The 21,260-nt window shown below is 42.5% G+C and overlaps 1 protein-coding gene across 1 annotated transcript in view; it reads left to right on the forward strand.

Moving 5' to 3' along the window:
• arhgef2a (Rho guanine nucleotide exchange factor (GEF) 2a) overlaps positions 1–21,260 on the forward strand; it is a 134,784-nt gene that overhangs the window by 87,846 nt on the left and 25,678 nt on the right. The window contains exons 15-17 of the mRNA XM_083646542.1: positions 15,024–15,091; positions 17,993–18,181; positions 19,228–19,314. Coding sequence (XP_083502668.1) covers positions 15,024–15,091; positions 17,993–18,181; positions 19,228–19,314 — 344 coding nt within the window. The remainder of the gene's footprint in view (positions 1–15,023; positions 15,092–17,992; positions 18,182–19,227; positions 19,315–21,260) is intronic.

A 21,260-nucleotide genomic window follows, 5' to 3' on the forward strand; every position in this document is an offset into this window, starting at 1 on the left:
ATCCCAGAGGTGGAAAGTAACTAATTACATTTGCTCAAATTACTGTAATTGAGTAGCTTTTTTGTGTACTTTGTGTACTACTGTAATTTTACTTTTGCTTAAGTACATTTTGTTTGAAGTAATGTACTTTGTTAGATTTTAAATTGCTTTAGTTACAAAGTAAAATAAATCCAAAGTGTCCTAGTTTTCTATGAACTACGCACCCGACTGCTCAAAAAGTCAGAAGTTGACAGATCATAATGCTAATTTGCATATCTCATCAATGTGATTGTGCACTGTCCCTACTTAAATAAATTAAATGAAATCTGAACTTTAACTCCCACAGTCAATTAGAAAATCAGCTTTTTATCATCTTAAAAATATAGCAAGAATTAGGGGATACATGTCCAAACAGGATCTAGAAAAACTAATTCACGCCTTCATTTATAGTAGGTTAGACTATTGCAATAGCCTTTTTTCTGGTCTCTCCAAAAAGGAACTTAGGCAACTTCAACTCATTCAGAATGCTGCTGCTAGAGTTCTAACGAAGACTAAAAGATCATTTCCACCGCAGGTAGTAGCGCGATCCCGCTCCGCTCGACTCGATAAATTGTCTCATTCCACCGGTTAAAACTGTCCCAGCCCGGGTTGTATTGGGGTTGAGTCGTGCTACTTTTCGTACCTGCCTCGTAGGGGTTCTATTCTGTCAACCCGGTACCATACGGTGACGTGAAAACATTGTTGACGACTGATTGGTCAGGCAGAATCGTGTTTACTCTATCTACTGACTGTCAATGCGCTGCATACCAGTTTAGTGGGCTTACCTTCTCTTCTGTTATGTTATTTCCATCAGTCTTTTGTGTTGCTGCCTTCGCCTCTGGGGAAATAAAGTCGTGGCGGTGGTTTCAATTGTTTTCAGAGTGAAAAAAGTCAGCTGCTCAGGAAGCTCCTGAGTGCAGCGCTCCGCTAGGCCGCAGCGGGTCTTTGGTGAAGCCGCGGTCTTGCCTGGTGAGAGGCCGCGGGGTACAGGCTTCACTCTGTTGCGCCTCTCCCGTCCGCGCGCAGCGCATGCCTGTGAGTTTGACTAACTACAAAGTGATATCCATTCTCCTGGCCGATTGTCACATTCGCCCATGTACACTGTAGGTCATTTAGAGGCACCAGTATTTCATAAACAGTTTAAAAGTTCTGTGGATGGATTTAATTGTAACGTTATGTTATAGCCTACTTCGGCTATAAGCGAAGGACAGATATGTGGTCGCTATGACGACCAGCTGTGGGAGGGGGCAGATGAACGGCGGTCGAAGCAGAACATCCATCGGGCCGAAACGAGTAGAGCCGACTGGTGACGAGCTGTGCAGGGCAGTAAAATGTGGTGGAAATGAGCCATAAGAAAGCTGATCATATCACTCCAGTTCTTAAGTCCTTACACTGGTTGCCAGTGTGTCATAGAATAGATTTTAAAATACTGTTATTAGTCTATCAATCACTTAATGGCCTAGGCCCAAAATACATAGCTGAATTGCTCCCACGCTATGAACTGTCTAGAACTCTTAGGTCAACAGGGTCCAGCTTATTAACTGTCATTAGGATCAAATCAAATCATGGGAAGGCTGCATTTACCCACTATGCTTCCGCTAGCTGGAACAAATTGCCTGAAGACCTCAGATCTGCCCCAACCTTACTTACTTTTAAAAATAGACTAAAGACTTTTATGTTTATTGACGCTTTTAACTGCTGACAGCTACTATGCAAACCCAATGAGTCGTCTATAAGTTTTTAGCTCTTTCTGCAACTGCTGCGCCTGTTGCTTAATGCACTTTTTATACTTTTTTTTAAAAGTTTTGTTGTGATGCTTTTAAATGTCCATTTTATTCTCTTCTTTTCTTTTCTTTTCCTGTCAACCATTTTATGTGAAGCACTTTGAATTGCCTCTGTGTATGAAATGTGCTATACAAATAAACTTGACTTGACTTGACTTGAAATTAAAGATCTGCAGTATGAGTATTAGAGATACAAATGTAAAATGCTGGATTATAGCACTAAAGCTAATTCAGATCCGCAGTCCCTAGTTAAAAGGAAAAAAGAGAACACACTGCTACAACACAGTTATACACAAGCAATGCAGTAAAAGATAAAATACACAAACACAGGCACAGCACAATACAAAACAGTTTCCCAATAGTCTGCAGTCTCGCAATTGGTGCAGTAAGGGAATGCCCGGTGAATAGGCTAATTAAAATGATTGCAGATTTGCGGCTTTGAGCTATTCTTTACGTTTAGCTTTGAGCTATTCTTTACGTTTAGCTTTGAGCTATTCTTTACGTTTAGCTTTGAGCTATTCTTTACGTTTAGCTTTGAGCTATTCTTTACGTTTTGCCCTAAACGTGGGGGAAGGGCATTCCCTTATTGCAGATGGCAGACTGTTCCGAATTTTCCCGCCCACCAATGAAAACACATTTCTCTCCTCTCATATGTGGTGCGCCTGTGGGGCAAGACAATGGAGCGACGCTATTCCAGCGCAAAACGGACGCTAACACAAAATGACCGCCTTTGCAACGATAGAGCCCAAGGAATCTAGCTAATCTACGGCCTAGTCTGCCCTGTCCTACTCTAATCTAATCTGATCTTTAACCTGAACACTATAACACCCCAGTTCAGAGGATTCCAATGTGGGAGGTGGGCCTCCTCAGGTGGGGCTCAAACAATTGGAGGGGAGGCTCAGTGAGTGAAATTATTTTAGTTATTTCAGTTATAGTTGATTTAATAATTTGAAAAGAGTGAAGGCAACTTTTTCATGGAGCTTTTTCCATGCTATTTCTGAGAGAAGGCCCATGGTCTCAGACTTTGTCTCCATTCTGATGAAGGTTGTTGAACCGAAACGTTAATAAACTCCAAGTCTTCAAGTATGCTCCAGAGTGCAGACTTTTTTCTTTTCTATTTCTGAGAGAAGGCCCATGGTCTCAGACTTTGGAATCCCCTGGTCTACAGTCTATAGTTAGCCCTTGTTCACACAGGATGCTGAACGTAAGTAGAACTGAAGCTTGAAGCAGGCACACGGTGAACTGACGCCTAACAGTTCACACAAGAAGCCTTCTCTTTTCCTCTCAGCGCCTACTCGGCGCGCCTTGAACCCGCCCACAACTCCCATTGACTTTTTTTCGCTTGGAAAATAGGCATGAATCCTGAACGATCGCGTGAGCAAGACGTCAGCGTGGCTTCGGCGAGGCTTCAGCGTGACACGCGCGTGGGTGGTGTGAACGGCCTCACCTGTTAACAAGGACGCTTAAATTAAACTTGTGTGTGTTAACTTAGGTTGAGCGTCCTGTGTGAACGGGGGCTTAGGCTGTAGGTAATCTATAGCCTAGTCTCGCTGGCCAGCCTCCTCTCCCTTCCGTGAGAGTCTTCTGGCTGCACGGAAACAGGCAACTGGGATAAGCCCTCCCTTGCTCTACAGCTGCTCCCCATTGGAGCGACTGTTTCAGTCGCTGCCGGATGTCTGCTCCCCCTTATTACAAGCTCTGTCATTGGCTCCGACCATGTCAATCAGAGCGGCTTCCGCTCCCTCCTCCCTGTGTGTCGCTGTAAATAGTGAAATCAAAAAAGTGGAAAAACGAGCACACTCGGAGAGTCAAACAGAAAGGTCCGGTGCAAGGCACAAGCACAAAGTCAAAACGCAGAACAAGCCAGCACACAAGATGTCCTTTTTTATCATTTAATTTACCTCAGTCCGGGGTACAGCACAAACAAGTTTCAGTCCTAGAACTTGTTTGTGCTGTACCCCGGACTGAGGTAAATTACTGTAAATGATAAAAAAGGACATCTCGTGTGCTGGCTTGTTCTGCGTTTTGTCTCTGTAAATAGTGCCCTGTCGCCTCAGTGAAAACAACAACGCTAACTAGCTAGCAAGCTAACGCCAGAAACCTACACGCTAGCTCGTTGCTACACGCTGAAAATGGCAAGTTTGATTGTTGGAAACTATTTTCCAAGGGCACTGCCCCCAAGCACCGCCCATCGCATTCCCACAATGGAGACCTGCGCCGCTAGACTCATCTCACGGTAGGGAGGGGAGGCTGGCCAGCGAGACTATCTATAGCTTAACCTAAGATACTCTGACCTACCGGCATCCCTTGACCAGTGAGGGAGAGCACCGATGCCCCCCACACACATAAGGTGTGGGAGATCAATGTTTTTTTTTAATTACAATGATGACAATAATTGATTAAAAAATGCTTTGTTTTTCTTGTAAGGTTGAGTGAAATAAATGAGCGCAATAAACCCTAACCCAAATGTGAGAGAGAATCGTGATCTCAATTCAGAGAAAGAAAATCATGATACTCATTTAATTTATCCAGAATTGTGCATCATACTATATAACCTACAGTCCCCGCTCGCAGCGGAAGGAGGCGGGCTACACTGTGTGTGGGAAGCACTGTGATCATCATACCTCGCTGGATAACAAGCAAGTAGAGCAAACTGACATCAGCCAAACCAAATGCTTTGGGATTCAACACTTCACCAGAAGGTGAATGTGATGGGTAGTCAGACAGATAGACGGTCAGACAGTCAGAGAGATGGACAGTCAGTCAAACAGACAGACCAACACTTCACCAGGTGAACGGCGGGCAATTAGACAGCAACGAGAATATGTTGGTGCTTAACTCATTGAGTGCCAGCCACTTTTGGAGAACGGACGCTCCCAGTGCCAGAGTTTCAGAGCGTTTTCAGTGATTTCTCGAGGCCCACAGAATATTGTGTGATATTACTATGTAAACACCGAACACGCCTAAAGAACGATGAGACTCTCTTCTATCATCATCAGCAAAAAAAAGTTTATTGATATCATTTTCCGTTCTTTAGTTATGAGCCAGAGAAGATAGGTTGATTTCACCAAAAACAGACGTTTCAAATTAGAAGCTGAGATAATCAGCCTTTTGTGAAATGAAGCATTTCAAGCACATCACTGGCTCTGAAGCTAATATTTTATGATGTAGTGACACCTCAAAAATAATTTCCTTCAATAAAACAGTGAAAACAAAGGAATTTTGTTTGGCAAAATAATATTTTTTAGCTGCAACCAGCAGCGCTGGCCCCTGCGTGCGCTGCTGGTTGCAGCTTCTTGCTGGTCTTGATTTACTGCTGGTGGGCATCAGATATTCTAGCTTGTGTTTGCCAATCCTGTCCTGCTGTCTGGGTCTGTCTGGATCGGTGTTGTATGCTGCCCTGCATGCCCCACCCCGCTCAACTGCAAACCCCACCTCCGTGGGAGTGTCTCTGGTGGCTCTCTGCTGCGTTTGCTCTGCACTGAAAAGTGCGCTACATCCAGCTTTTTTACAGCGTTCCGCGTGTATTTGTCACCGGCTCCCATCGCTTCCAGTTGAGAATAATAACAACTCCACAACTAATCATGCGGATGGGCTATCACAGCGGAGACGGAGGGGCTCAATTGTGGCAGCAGATTGGCTGCTGTTCACAGGCACAGCTAACGTTATGCTTCATGCATATCGATGCATACCGATGCGATTTCCGTTTCCCCATGACTTCTCTGTTTTTTCCTGGCCTTTCTCTAATCTGGAGAGCACTGTCGCCACCTAATGGGTCCGTAAAATAGCTTTTACACATTCAACATCCACCATACTTTCACAGGAGATGGACCAGGCTTTGATCCACGTCCCACCGTCAAAAAACGCAATTGACGACAATCGTCGTCATTGGCACTCTACGTTAGTATTTGAATTGACGACGATTGTCGTCATTGGCACTCAATGAGTTAAGAATGTTTCGGGAAATGAAAATGTAGCCTATTTAAATAGAATTATCAACAATAACAATCAAGGAAGTTACATGCTTGTAGGCTAGAGAAGAAGAAGAAGCGCGCATGCACGCACATGTTGTGTTGAACCAACCAACAACCAATACGAATTGTTTAATCTGGCAATAAAGAAATGTGAACTTGACATGCTATTTTAATAGCCTACTCAAAAATGCACCTCCCACTATACAGCAAAGAGAGGAGTCAATGTTTCTTGATATATGCCATTCAGATCAGAATAATTAGTCTAGTCATTAAGTTTGCTGATAATATTTCTATCATGTTAAGTCTGTGTCATGTTAACTGGTGTATTCAGAGCAAATAGGGAGATATAGAGCATTATCATCATGTTATATATCCAGTGGCGATTTTAGCCTGACATTTCTGGAGGGGCAGTTTTACCATCACACACAAAAAAGATGTAGCCAATCTATGGTAGGCAGATGTGACTGCGATTTGAGTGCCAAGGAGCAGAAATATTCCAAAACTAAATACACTTCACATTTGTATGGGTACGCTCGGTATGAAGCTTGTGCGTATTTACGCACGGAACGCAGACTTCATAGCAGTGATATTGAGCAGCCCTCTGCTGCAAGCACACACACTGCTCTCTGTTCCCTGTTTATCCCAGATGGGGTTACTATCACATATATGACAGCCTTGCAAACCTTGCATTACTGACAAAAAATATACAAAACTACTAAATCAATTTGGCTTTAATTATTCTATTCAACATCCAACAGCAGAGCAGAGGCTATAACGACAAGTCACGTGACAGCTGCAATAGTCTACAGAATACAGTGAACGGCGCACTGTCCAATTCTCATACATATCCAAACAAACATGTCAGACAGCTCCAGTAGTGTGTATAATAGTGATGCGCGGGTCAGGGTTTTTTAAGGCCCGCCCCAACCCAACCCGTCATTGGAGCCAGCCCGCCCCACCCAGTCCGTTAAAATATCTGAAAATTCCGAACCCAGCCCAACCCAGCAGCCCGCAACGGCCAATTTAATGTAATATGTCTCCGGACTCAGGAGGAGCACAGCGGAGCTTCCAAGGTGTGCAAAGTAGCTAATAACTCTGTCTCTCTCCCCCCTCTCTCTCTCTCACACACACACACAGACAATCACATGCTGCCGTGCGCGACAACAGTTGTAGCCTAGGCCTGCTCTGGATGAGTTGCGCTGCTGCTTTCATGTCGGTATTTCTTAAATTAATCCATGGTCTTCAGATAGCGCGACCGACTACGCTTCCCCAAAGTGCAGATGGCGTGACCGCAGTGTTTCAAATGGAGGTAGCAGGTAGAGGTAGGCACTAGGCAGGCTACAGAAACAGTTCTTATTCTTCCGCATTTATTTTAATTACCTCATGCGCTCTCAATTGGCCATGTTGCAGTAGTAGGCTACTAAACGTAGTAGCCTAGTGCAGCAGCAGGTGCGCACACGGCTTGCAGATACGGCTAGACTCGCTGTCTGATTTCTTTTAATTACCTCATGCGCTCTCAATTGTTCACAGCCTACTCACGTTGCAGTAAAGTTGACAAATAGATCACAGTCGAGTCCACAACAGAAAATCTGCGGTGGCATTATATGGACACTTCAAATAATAATTACAGCGAATAATCCTTCCAAAATGTTTGTTTTGAGACCACATAGGCTACCTCATTGAAGCGTTTCTTTACTCCATGTAGGCTATAGAGCAGACCTGGGCAAAAGGCGGCCCGCGGGCCACATGCGGCCCGCGAGCGCCCCCTGTGTGGCCCGCGCTGGAATTGCAAAAAAAAAAAAAAAAAAAAAAAAATTTTTTTTTTTTTTTTTTTTTACAATGCACCTGAATGCAACATGCAAGGTACCCGCTGAATAAGTGTCCAAATGTTCATGTTATTCTGGGCAATACTCCACTTCCGTTATAACATTTCAGTCTGGTATGGAATATCTTTCAGTAATCTTTATGACTAAAAGGCTAAAAGTAATCTAATGTGTAAGAAATGACTGTTCTACATCGAAGTAAAAATGGAAATAATTAACTTGTTGGTTTTGGATTTATTTAGCTTCAAGAGTGCATTTTTGTTCGTGTGACCCTCAACACAGGCTTTGAGAATCCCGGGCCACTTACTGATACTTATGCTTAAATTAACACTCATATTCTGGTTTATTTAAAGAAAAACATTTTGGCTAGTGGAATGGACAGATCTAATTGGCTGGTAACTTTAAAATATAGCAGCCATATTGGCAGGTGGTCAAAAAAGTTAATGACATAGGAGTGAGTGAGAAAAGGATCAAATATTGGTGTTTAAGACTGAATAATGACATCACAACTGTTAATTTAAAATGAGGTATTCCTCTAAACCTGACTTCAAATGCCCCCAAAAAATTTGCGCCGGCGCCATTCGGCCCCCAACGCTCAGCAAAATCTGGCCCTCTGGTAGCGAGGACATTTTTTTGTAGCCCTCTCTATTATCAAAGTTCCTGGGTTACGGCATGACAATATTTGTTCGGCCCCCGGCAACAATCTGGGTTTCTCATGTGGCCCCCCATGAAAAATAATTGCCCACCCCTGCTATAGAGAGTGCAGCAGGAGTCTGTCTGATTGTGTGTGAGAGAGAGTTCACGTCTTTAAGGTTAATTACTCTGCGTGTTTCACTGCTCTAAATTATTTAATAATGTTGCTTTGTCACGTTCTGAGCCTGCCCCGCCCGCACCAGCGATATTTTCATAATTTGCCAACCCAGCCCGCCTGCGGGGCGGCCCAGCCCACGGGACCCGGCAGGTTCTGGGTGACCCGCGCATCACTAGTGTATACAGTTTACAGCACACTGTCCATTAGCCTATGTGGAAAAAACGTTTCAGCTCCACACACAAAAATATTGACTCATCAATGCAGGTCACTTGAACAGGAATGTAGCGCGCCGGTTCTTTGCGTGAGCAAACCTTTCGATGACTTTACTGTTGAAATCCACCTTTCCCTGAATAAACTAATTTTCAATGGAAAGCATGTCTTAATCCTTTTCAATGTTGAAAAGTTCCTCTCAGATTCGGCAGATGTCATGGGAGTTCCAATTTATCTTCCAACGGCAATGTACTAAACCGCACAGACAACAAATAATCTACACGATTCATTGTAGTTGTAGCTAGTAGCTTAATAAAACACACTTCACAGTATTAGCTAGCTAGCGGCAATGTACTTGTCTGATTTAGCATTCGTTTGTTTATTTTCTCCTCGTCACATGACATTTCGCAGCCAGTCCGGCCACACCTGTTGGGCGGAGTTCATGTCAGGAGTTCACACACTGGGGCATCATCATCTCTGCCCCTTTACCCAATATAACATTGCCAGGGACCAGCAATGTCACGTGGTTGTTTCTATGGCAATGGTGGGTCAGAGCGCCGGCCTGCCCCATATGGAGGAAATGCAGCACGCTGTGCTAGCAGAGCCAAACACACAGAAACAGACACACACACTAAGGAAAATACTCCAAAACAGCACTATACGATTGTGAGTAAAGTTTATTTATATAGACACCACATTCACAGTTGAATCACTACTTTGTATTCAATATAAAAATTAGATTTTCCACAACAATCCAGATGTAATGAGCTTCTTGCACCGCACCACAGCGCCATCTGGTGGGGCACTGCCCCACTTGCCCCTAATGTAAAATCGCCACTGTATATATCTCCCTCTTTGCTCTGAATGAGTGAGAAAAGGAGAAAATACTGAATAATTACATCACAACAGTATCCTAATGTTAATTTAAAATGAGATATTCCTCTAAATATGGCAAAAAAATGTAAAAAAAAAACATAATTTTTTTTTCCGCCGGGGCCCTTGCGGGCCCCACCGAGAGTCCCTTCCTCCCAGCACCCCCTGCTTAAAGTGACTTAACTCTCCATATCCATAATGTAACGTAATCCTAATCTTGACCCCCAAACCCTACTTCTAATCCTGAAGTAAAACAATGTCCACCACCCAACCAACGTGCACTAGACATGTTTTTCATCTGGTTTTTAGATGTACGTGTTTCTATTTTTGCTGGACCCACCTGCATCTGTGTAGAAAATACACAATGACACCTGACTTGTGGCTGTATCTATACAAAATACAGAAATAAACGTCCTAAATTTTGAGCCTAATTTCTTGTCTGTTTTGTCAATCTGTGTCTAATGTACAGTAAGCTCTTCATTGGGCCAAGAGTTTTCCTCAGCATGATGGACTGCTGTGGAGCAGGACTGCACCCAGCCCGGGGACTGCCCCCTAGTCCGACACCTCACGAGTCCAAAAAATTATGCATTGGACAGACATCTCATTCGTCCGACAGCTTGTTAACCCGACAACAAAAATCTCACTAATCCGACAGCTCGTTAGTCAGAAAATAATGTGCTCTGACTGCAGCGCAAACGGCAAATTTCTCTGCTGGTTTTCTCTCCTTTCTCTCTCACCCCCTCTCATGGTCATGTAGTAAACCTGCTGTGGGAGGAGACGTTTGGGGGGAGTACACACACACACACACACACACACACACACACACACACACACACACACACGCGCACAGTGGCGGCTGGTGAGCTTGAAAGCAAGGGAGGAAACTTTCGAATAAGGATGGTTTTAGTTCAGTTCAGTTCAGTACTTTATTGTCCCACTGGGGAAAATTCATCTCAAGATTCAAGATTTTTATTGTCACTCCATGGTACAAGTATCACGTGTGAAATTCTTGTGCTGTGGACTCCGTTTACAACATAGTACAAATATAACAGGGCATATGAGTGCAAAAACAACAAGAGACACAACAAGCAATAAGGCAGTATAGTGATAAGACAAGTCAGAGACAGTGGCATATTCACTGCACATAGGTGCACATGTCATGTGCATACTTTAGACGTGCTTAAACATTTTTAAGCACAACAATTTTAAGCTTAAACAATCTTGCTACAGAGCACAAAGAGGATGGTACATACTACAACAGTGCAACACAACAACACATGACAGCTCACCAATTAAATAATGTCATAGGTCGCCAGCGAAAAAAATGTGGGCTTTTTTTTCCCCTTTTGCATTTTGAAGACAGATTTAGAGGAATATCTCATTTTAATTTAGCATTAGGATTACACTGTTGTGATGTCATTATTCAGTTTAACCATCAATAATTGTTCCTTTTCTCATTATTTCATTACTCAGAGTAAATACTGTATATTTATTTTGAGATTTTTGTCAATTAATTGTGCTGTTATGGTTATTATTAGCCTAGTTACTCACTTCTACACTAGCTTAGATTGTGTTACTTATGGATGGCATGGAATTATAGTGAAAATAGATTATCCCCCCTTTTTGCTGGGGACCCCACTTTGAAAACCACTGGCTTAGGCTACAACTGTTGCAAGAAGGTTTCAGGATTTATCTCTATGCATTAGGCTGTGATTACTATTTATATTAATCTATTTTTCAAATAGATTCATGATATATTATGGTATACAGAAGCCTACCTGTGACATCAATGTTTTGATTAATCTACTGTCTAAATGTAGCCTATTACTGCATGACTGATCCTATGATGTCATTGTAATCACATTCAGGTGTGCTTTCACAGGACAGGTGTTGTCCATTCAATCAGCTGTCTTTATAATGGCTGTCTTGCACTGTGTTTGTACGAGACTTGACAAAGGCTATATGGCCGAAACTGTTGTCAAATAGCGTTAAATTACACTTTCTTGCATCTAGGAACCAGAGAGTGTCTTCCCCTGCACTATCAACATACTTGTTTAGTTACATTCCAATTCATCAACTTTGGAGCGTTATTTACCCCCCTTCCCGACATGCTAGGTTGACATGCTTGGTCTCAATCGATTCCTTATTTCTTCTACTTTCATATGGTATAAAAATCACCACTCACGCTTTAAAATTGAACTCGTTGTCAGCCATGGATTTACGGGCCAAATTCAGTTAAAAAATGTGGGAGTTTAAGGTTGCGGTTTTTATTATGCTGCTATGCAGCATGAAACATATTAATATATTAATCAAGAAAGACATGTATGTTAGGGTTAATACTCCTGTCAGTGCCCCTGACCAAGGTACTGGCAAAATAACTGGAGTTGGTCCCCGGGCGCTGCACAGTGGCTGCCCGCTGCTCCTAGTTCTAGGAAGGTTCCTAGTAGAGGATGGGTCAAATGCAGAGGATGAATTTCCCCAAGGGGATAAATAAAGGATAACTTAACTTAACTTAACTTAACTTAACTTAACTTAATATGAAAAAATAGCGCTGCTTGGTGGACCATTTCCACACCGAATTTAGTAGAAGGCCCGGATAACTTGAAATTAATTGAAGTGGATCACATCACTGCTAACATGTTTTAATGTGGATCACATCACTGCTAACATGTTTTAATGTGGATCACATCACTGCAAACATGCTTTAATGTGGATCACATCACTGCAAACATGTTTTAATGAGGATCACATCACTGCTAACATGTTTTAATGTGGATCACATCACTAAACATGTTTTAATGTGGATCACATCACTGCTAACATGTTTTAATGAGGATCACATCACTGCTAACATGTTTTAATGTGGATCACATCACTGCTAACATGTTTTAATGTGGATCACATCACTGCAAGCATGCTTTAATGTGGATCACATCACTGCAAACATGTTTTAATGTGGATCACATCACTGCTAACATGTTTTAATGTGGATCACATCACTGCAAACATGCTTTAATGTGGATCACATCACTGCAAACATGTTTTAATGTGGATCACATCACTGCAAACATGCTTTAATGTGGATCACATCACTGCTAACATGTTTTAATGTGGATCACATCACTGCTAACATGTTTTAATGTGGATCACATCACTGCAAACATGCTTTAATGTGGATCACATCACTGCAAACATGTTTTAATGTGGATCACATCACTGCTAACATGTTTTAATGAGGATCACATCACTGCTAACATGTTTTAATGTGGATCACATCACTGCTAACATGTTTTAATGTGGATCACATCACTGCAAACATGCTTTAATGTGGATCACATCACTGCTAACATGTTTTAATGTGGATCACATCACTGCTAACATGTTTTAACACGTTCACTGCCATTGACGAGATATCTCGTCTTAAAAAATCCAACGGTTGACTGCCAATGACGAGATATCTCGTCTTAAAAATTTTTTTTTTTTTTTGACGGTGGGACGTCGATCAACCCCTTTTACATCTCATATTAAAATATGGGAGGTATTGAATGTGTATAATCTATTTTACCGACCCACTAAGTGGCGACAGTGCTCTCCAGACGAGAGAAAGCTAAGCAAAAACAGCCGCGTGAGGAAGCCATTCTCATGAAAATGGATTGGCAAAAACGCTTTCGCTTTCGCGCAGGGAGCTGGCGGTGGGGGATTGCAAATTTGCATAATAGATTACGGGTGGAACACACTTTGAAACACGCAGCATAAATAAGACCAGAATCGCAAAAGCTTCATCAAAGCTCTCAACCGAAACCCCAAGAAACGAGCGAGCCCACCAGACTCGCCCAAAGAGCGGCCGCCAGCAGACAGGCAGCAGCAGCAGCAGCAGCAACTCGCTTGTGACACGCCCGCTGCAGAGCCAGGGAGGCAGGAGGAGAACACACATGGAGGGAGGAGTTTGAAGGAGAGGGGGGTTTCCTGCTGTTATGGAGGAAATTACTGTTCAAAACTATTGTTTAGATGTCTGACGTCTTACTGATGCCAAAAATGAATGGTTAAAGTGACTGTTCTATCGAATTTCACAAAAAGGCATTTTTCTCAGCTTAAATTTTCAGACGCTGAAACCATGCTGTATTCAAGTGCTAATGCCTACATAACTACTAACTCTACAAACTAACTCTTTTAGACAGAGAAAGCACACATTCTATTGGTTCTTTTGAGATATTTTGTGTTCACAAAATCTTAGCAGAAAATAATCCTCGGCTGTTGAAAGATGAGCCAGAATCCTCAAAAAAAAACCTTGGCAGAAGCTACCTACAGTAAAAAAAAAACGGCTGGCAGTGAATGTGTTAATGAGGATCACATCACTGCTAACATGTTTTAATGTGGATCACATCAATGCTAACATGTTTTAATGTGGATCACATCACTGCTAACATGTTTTAATGAGGATCACATCACTGCTAACATGTTTTAATGTGGATCACATCACTGCTAACATGTTTTAATGAGGATCACATAACTGCTAACATGTTTTAATGAGGATCACATCACTGCTACATGTTTTAATGTGGATCACATCACTGCTAACATGTTTTAATGAGGATCACATCACTGCTAACACGTTATAATGTGGATCACATCACTGCTAACATGTTTGAATGAGGATCACATCACTGCAAACATGTTTTAATGTGGATCACATCACTGCTAACATGTTTTAATGTGGATCACATCACTGCTAACATGTTTTAATGAGGATCACATCACTAAACATGTTTTAATGTGGATCACATCACTGCAAACATGTTTTAATGTGGATCACATCACTGCTAACATGTTTTAATGTGGATCACATCACTGCTAACATGTTTTAATGAGGATCACATCACTAAACATGTTTTAATGTGGATCACATCACTGCTAACATGTTTTAATGAGGATCACATCACTGCTAACATGTTTTAATGTGGATCACATCACTGCTAACATGTTTTAATGAGGATCACATCACTGCTAACATGTTTTAATGTGGATCACATCACTGCTAACATGTTTTAATGAGGATCACATCACTGCTAACATGTTTTAATGTGGATCACATCACTGCTAACATGTTTTAATGTGGATCACATCACTGCAAACATGTTTTAATGTGGATCACATCACTGCTAACATGTTTTAATGTGGATCACATCACTGCTAACATGTTTTAATGAGGATCACATCACTGCTAACATGTTTTAATGTGGATCACATCACTGCTAACATGTTTTAATGTGGATCACATCACTGCTAACATGTTTTAATGTGGATCACATCACTGCTAACATGTTTTAATGAGGATCACATCACTGCTAACATGTTTTAATGTGGATCACATCACTGCTAACATGTTTTAATGTGGATCACATCACTGCTAACATGTTTTAATGAGGATCACATCACTGCTAACATGTTTTAATGTGGATCACATCACTGCTAACATGTTTTAATGTGGATCACATCACTGCTAACATGTTTTGTGGTTTTGTGTGTTCAGTTGTCCGTCCAGAGAGGAGTTCCCCCTCATAGAGACTGAGGACAAGGCCCTTCTGAGGACACTCAAAGGTCAGAAAACTAAACATTATGGACACATTTAAATCAACGACTCCATATTGTTTTCATCTTCACTGGGCACACAGTGGCTTAGCCTGGGTAACATTGTTAAGGCAGCCAGCAAGATGATTGGCAAGCAGCAGCTCTCCTTGTCAAACATCTCTCCCCCTCCTTTCAGGACAGAGGTACAGAGTCCCCAGGGTAAAGTGCAATAGATTCAAATTTTCCTTTCTCCCAAGTGCAATACGTACTGTATGCTCAATTTGCACAACAGGTCATTTTCCTTCGCACCTATGTCAAGTCAAGTCAAGGCAAGTTTATTTATATAGCCCTAATTCACAAGCATGTCTCAGAGGGCTTCACAGAAAATATGTCTAGCTAATTCTAGCTGACACAACAGTAGCAAATTACAGAATAAAGATAACATTTTGAACAATTGATAGAGAAATACAGTATAGAAAATATGTACTTTCTGCTCACACTGGCGCCGCTGCACTTATCCTATTTTACCTTTTATCCTATTTTATCTTATACTATTTTATCTTTTTTATTCATCCATTTTTAGGATTTTATTGGTGAGCTGTCATGTGTTGTTGTGTTGCACTGTGTTGTATGTACCATCCTCTTTGTGCTCTGTAGCAAGATTAATTTTCCCCAGTGGGACAATAAAGTACTGAACTGAACTGAACTGAACTGGTTAAAACCATCCTTATTTGTGATCTCACATCCTGCTTGGCTCAGCAGATCAGTCTGGAATTCAAGCAGTCCACAGTGATTTCAGCCAATCAGCATAGTCAAATCCAGTCCTTCAGCCAATCAGCGTCGGATACAGTCAGTTCCAAATCCACTCGGAAGAATGGCGAAAACACCCCCCCCCACCCCGCAGAGAAACTCCGCTGGTGCACTTATTCTTGTTTAATTGTTGTTATTGAGTCTATTTGCGCAATATCTGCACTTATGGCTGTGTAAACTCTATGGATGTCGACATTACTGCTCGTTGCTTAGGGAACCGCAGAGCCATGGGAGCAGCCATTACTATTTTGCCAGCAACGTCCCTGATTCACCGGTCGACTATAGGGATGGGTATCGGATTTTATTAATACCAATACCACTACTCCTTATCGATACCAATATTTATCGATACTCTCTCGATACTACTCTCCATGTTAGGGTTAATACTCCTATCAGTGCCCCTGACCAAGGCAATGGCAAAAGAACTGGAGTTGGTCCCCAGGCGCTGCACTGCGGCTGCCCACTGCGGCTGCCCACTGCTCCTAGTTCTAGGAAGGGTCCTAGTAGAGGATGGATCAAATGCAGAGGATGAATTTCCCCATGGGGATAAATAAAGGATAACTTAAACTCCATAATTTCGTGCAAAAAATAAAGACATGACATGAAAAGATGTGAAAAGATTCAACCAGGCGCGGACTGCACCATCGGGCGCTTCGGGCAGATGCCCAGTGGCCTGGCCAGGCATGGCCTGCAAAAAAAAGAAAAGAAAAAAAAGAAAATTTGCACGCCAGGCCACTCACTGAACAGCAGGCCAGTATGCATAAGTGTTCCTAGTTGTGCAGATAGCAGGCAGGCAGGCTGCAGGCAGCCAGGCAGGGAGGGAGGAATGAGTTACCTTTTCAGTCAGAAGCTGCTGAGACCCCAGCGCAGGTGGGCAGGGCTTGCTGTTCAATGGTGCCAAAATGGAGAAGAAAATAAGTGCAGAGAGGTGGAAAGCAAGGAGCCTATGTTGTGTCCTGGCCTAAACTACAATATCAGTGGTAGACAATTGTCTATTGCCTCTAGAATATTCGAGGTAAATTAAATTAATAACACTCATTTGTATTTATTTATACAGATAAAAAAAAGTGCGATTAATTTGCGATTAATCACGAATAACTATGGACAATCATGCGATTAATTGCGATTAAATATTTTAATCGATTGACAGCCCTAATATATATATATATGTATATATATATATATATATATATATATATATATATACCGTATATATATATCCACTGTAAATCCTCAAATCTTTTCTTTTGTCTCTGCCGTTTACCCGCTGCAAACACGTTTCTATTGTCCCACCCCAGTCAACAAAATAACCCGAATTGCATCAAAACTCAGATGTTTTTAACAGGTATATGATGTGATGGTGTCGTTATGAGATAGGGATCATATATACAGTCAATAGTCCTACAACCATCCAAATTACGCATGGGAAGAATTATAGCATGCCTCACGCAAACTGTATTACATGGACAGCAAGACGGGAATCTGGTTTGATTGATCTAACGCCCAGGCATTGCCGGGCCACACCTGTGAATAATTCTGGTGGTTAACACCGCCCAAATCCTGTATGCGCCGTGTATAAAGGATTTGGCACGCCTCTAATCTGCGTTTGCGCCCGTTGCTGTGAGGAGTTATGCTTCCCTGCACCACCATGCATCACCACCATATTTTGGGGCTGTTTTAACTTAAAAATAGGGGGGTCACGTCTACCCAAACAATTATATCATTTTTAAACAGTTATGTTTCTGTATAAGTAATTACAATATGTTTCCGTGAGGTGGGGATGCGTTTTGCTGCTGCCTGGCGGGGGTGCAAAACTCGGCATAACACCTGGACAGCAGACTGCAATCTTCCCTGCTTTAAGGCACGCGCAAACAGGTGCGCAAGCGCTAATAGGGGATATCGGCTGTACGAAGATAGGGCCCTCAGTATTTTAGCATAATTATATATTTGTATTGCCCTAGATACATTTGTTTGGTATATTTGTGCCTAGTTACATGTTCAGTGTCAGTTTTGGTCTCCTGTTGATTGTCTTGACTCACTCTATTAGACTGGACTTGACTCTTATTAGATGTGTGTCCAGTGAATGGTAGGTTAATTATCTCCTCCCCCTCCCCTCCCCAGCTGACCTCCAGCAGAAGGACCGGGAGGTCCTGGAGCTGCTCCAGGAGAGGGTAACATTGTTCAGTGAGCTTGCGGAGGTGAGGGGGGGTCACGAGGCTAGCCTGCCCCCCAACACCCGCTGCCTGTTCAGGGCTGAAACACCCAAGGCTCCTCGGGCTGAGAAACTGCTTCTGGATGCCACAGCTGAGGGTAAAACACACAAAAGTTTAATCTCACGACAAATACATAGATCATAGATAATAGATAATAGATCATAGATAATATATAGATTGCTATGGTCCGAGTTAAATGTTCTATAGTCTCTCCTGATTCTAAATATAGCTGAATTGCTTGGTTTGAGTCAAATACTTTATAATCATTTTACGAAATGTCTATGGCAGCCATTCCCCAAGTGGGCCTCCAAAACATTTGCAAAACGATCTTTGAGAACAAAATGTTATTATTTTGCAATATTTTATTTTGCAATTTTCAATTTTCAGAACACCAACACACAAAAACAAACAAACTCAGATACAGGAAAAGAAAAAGAAAGAAAGAAAGAAAAACATACATACACTCCAATATTACAACAATATAACATACCAGCTGCACAAAGTGCCCATGTGCTCGCAAAACGACGTTATGCATGGGATCCCACACAAGGGGGTCCATGGGAGACCAGCCAGGTGAATCACCTGTCGCCCCCAACCTTGTCAAGGTAGTGAGGCTCAGCAATACATCGAAAAAGCATGTTCATTTGGGAGCGCTTCAAAGGTGTGAATCTTGGATCGAACATAATTTCTGACTTGCAGGAATCTGAGCCAGTTTGTGTCGGGCAACTCAAACTTCCTCTTCAGTAGATCAAAGGATGCAAAATTACCATCTATGTATTATTATTATTATTATTATTATTATTATTATTATTATTATTATTATTATTATTATTATTATTATTATATAATTAAATATGAATATAATTATTCATGAATTAGCCGATTGCAGGCAGCCCCTCACTTTCAGTTTGTGGTTTCTGTGTGGTGCTGATGGACAGCTCTTTTTAAATAAAAGTGCTCTGAGAACACATTATTTGCCCTTTTTATTGTTTATATTTTGTTTATTGTTTTTATTGTTTATGGTCAGATATGGGCCTCCAACATGTTAAGATTTTCAAAGGGGCCACAGGTGGAAAAAGGTTGGGAAAGTGTGACTTTGGCTCTCTGTATGGATATGTGAGGTTATGTTTGTTGTTTCCTCAGTGGACAGGCTGAGTGAGCTCCTTCTGGGCTCCAGTGTGGAAATCCCTCTGTCCTGCCACCACGACCACATGAGGGCGCTAGTGATCAGTGAGTCATCTTCCACTGTTGTTGCCCAAAGCTGTCTTCATGAGACTCTATGGATGTTGTGCCTCTGTGAACCCTGACTTCTACAGAAGCCTAGCTTTTACACGTCACATTTATTTGGTTTTCACTCCAAAATGAGCTAGCCTAATCAAACACCTTCTCTTAACACTTTGAGTGGCACGGCCCTTGAGCAAAAGGTTGCTTGCTGTGCCACATAGGCCGCAATGCATTTTAAAACAGTCATATAATTTCTTTAATAATTACTTATTATGTAAACACTGAACACGCACAAATAACGATGAGACTCTCTTCTATCACCTGCAAAAAAAAGTTTATTGATCCCATTTTCCGTTCTTTAGTTATGAGCCGGAGAAGATAGCTTGATTGAAGCAAAAACAGCCCTTTTTTTCTACGAACTGAGATAATGAGCCTTTTGTGAAATTAAACATTTCAAGCACATCACTGACTCTGAAGCTAATTTTCTGATGTCTGGGTCTGTCTGGGTGAAGTGTATGCTGCTCTGCGTGCCCCACCTCCCCCCCTCCTCCTCCCCCCCCCCCCCCCCCCCCCCCCCCCCCCCCCCCCCCGTTGTGGGAGGAGTGTCTCTCTGCTCTGCTCGGCTGTTTGCTTTGCGTGTGCTCAGCACTGAAAAAGTCAGCTAGATCCAGCTTTTTTACAGCCGCGTGTACCAGCTCTCATGCTTCCAGTTGAGAATAATAACAAATCCACGGCTGATCATGCGAATGGGCTGTTGCAGCGGACACCGAGGTGCTCAATTGTGATAGCAGATTGGCTGCTGCAGGGGCACAGCTAAACGTTATGCTTCAATGAAGCAGCTGCATACGGACGGATGCGATGCGATTTCCTTTTCCCCAACGACTTCTTCTGTGTTTTACTCCACGTTCTCTCATCTGGAGAGCGCTGTCGCCACCTAAGGGTTCTGTAAAATAGGTTAGACACATTCAATAGCTCTCATATTGTAAGAGGCGATGTAAGAAGCTGAGATGGACACCCCCCCGTCAAAAAAACAATTTTGAGTTATTGACGCCATTTGGCGTCGCTGGCACTCTACGGTAAATTTCTAATGACGCCATATGGCGTCGCTGGCACTCAATGTGTTAAAAATCATTAGGATACTGGGGGCACGGTGGCGCAGTGGTAGCGCTGTCGCCTCACAGAACGTCCTGGGTTGGGTTCGATTCCCACCTTGGATGCTGTGAGTGCTGAAGGAGTGCGTGCCCGTCCACATGTCCTCGAGTGCCCACCCCCCGGGTGGGCCCGTCAAAAAGGGCCTTTCTGTGTGGAGTTTGCATGTTCTCCCCGTGCCCCCTGGGGGTTTCCTTCATATAGGAACCCCTCACCAAAAACATGCAATAATCTGGTCGCTGAAGTGATGCCTCCTCTGGTCGTTCGGGGCATCTGTTCGAACTGGTTGGAATAGCGTGATCCTCCCACTTGCTATGTCCTACTGGTGAAGCTTCCCCTGTCAGGTGAAAAGAAGTGGCTGGCTACTGCCCATGTCCCAGAGGAATCATGGAGCCAGTTTCGGCTCGCCCCAGATCGGCAGAGGGTGGAGCAGCAACCAGGATAAATAAATTTAAAAAATGCACTAATGGAGGATAAAAATGGGATTAAAACATTTTTGTTTAATCTTAAAGAAGATGTAAGGGTATTTTGTGCAATGGAAACCTTAACTTGGACTTTAAGGAAAATCTTAACTCAAGGTGTTTTGTGCAACTGGCCCCAGGTCTCCTGGCATATAGAGGCCTAACAAAAGTGGAGATGGCTTGGAGAAAAGTCAGTGAGATAGCCGGACTAACATCAACATTATGTTACCTGGTAAATTCTGAATATATATGGCTTATTCCATTCCAGCCATGGTTGTTATCGCCGCTGTCGTTCCAGGACCTCAAATTTCCAAAACAGAAACTTTTCAGGAAGTAAAAAAA

The sequence above is a fragment of the Poromitra crassiceps genome, assembly GCF_964638095.1.
Source record: "Poromitra crassiceps genome assembly, chromosome: 11".
Lineage (NCBI taxonomy): Eukaryota > Metazoa > Chordata > Actinopteri > Beryciformes > Melamphaidae > Poromitra > Poromitra crassiceps.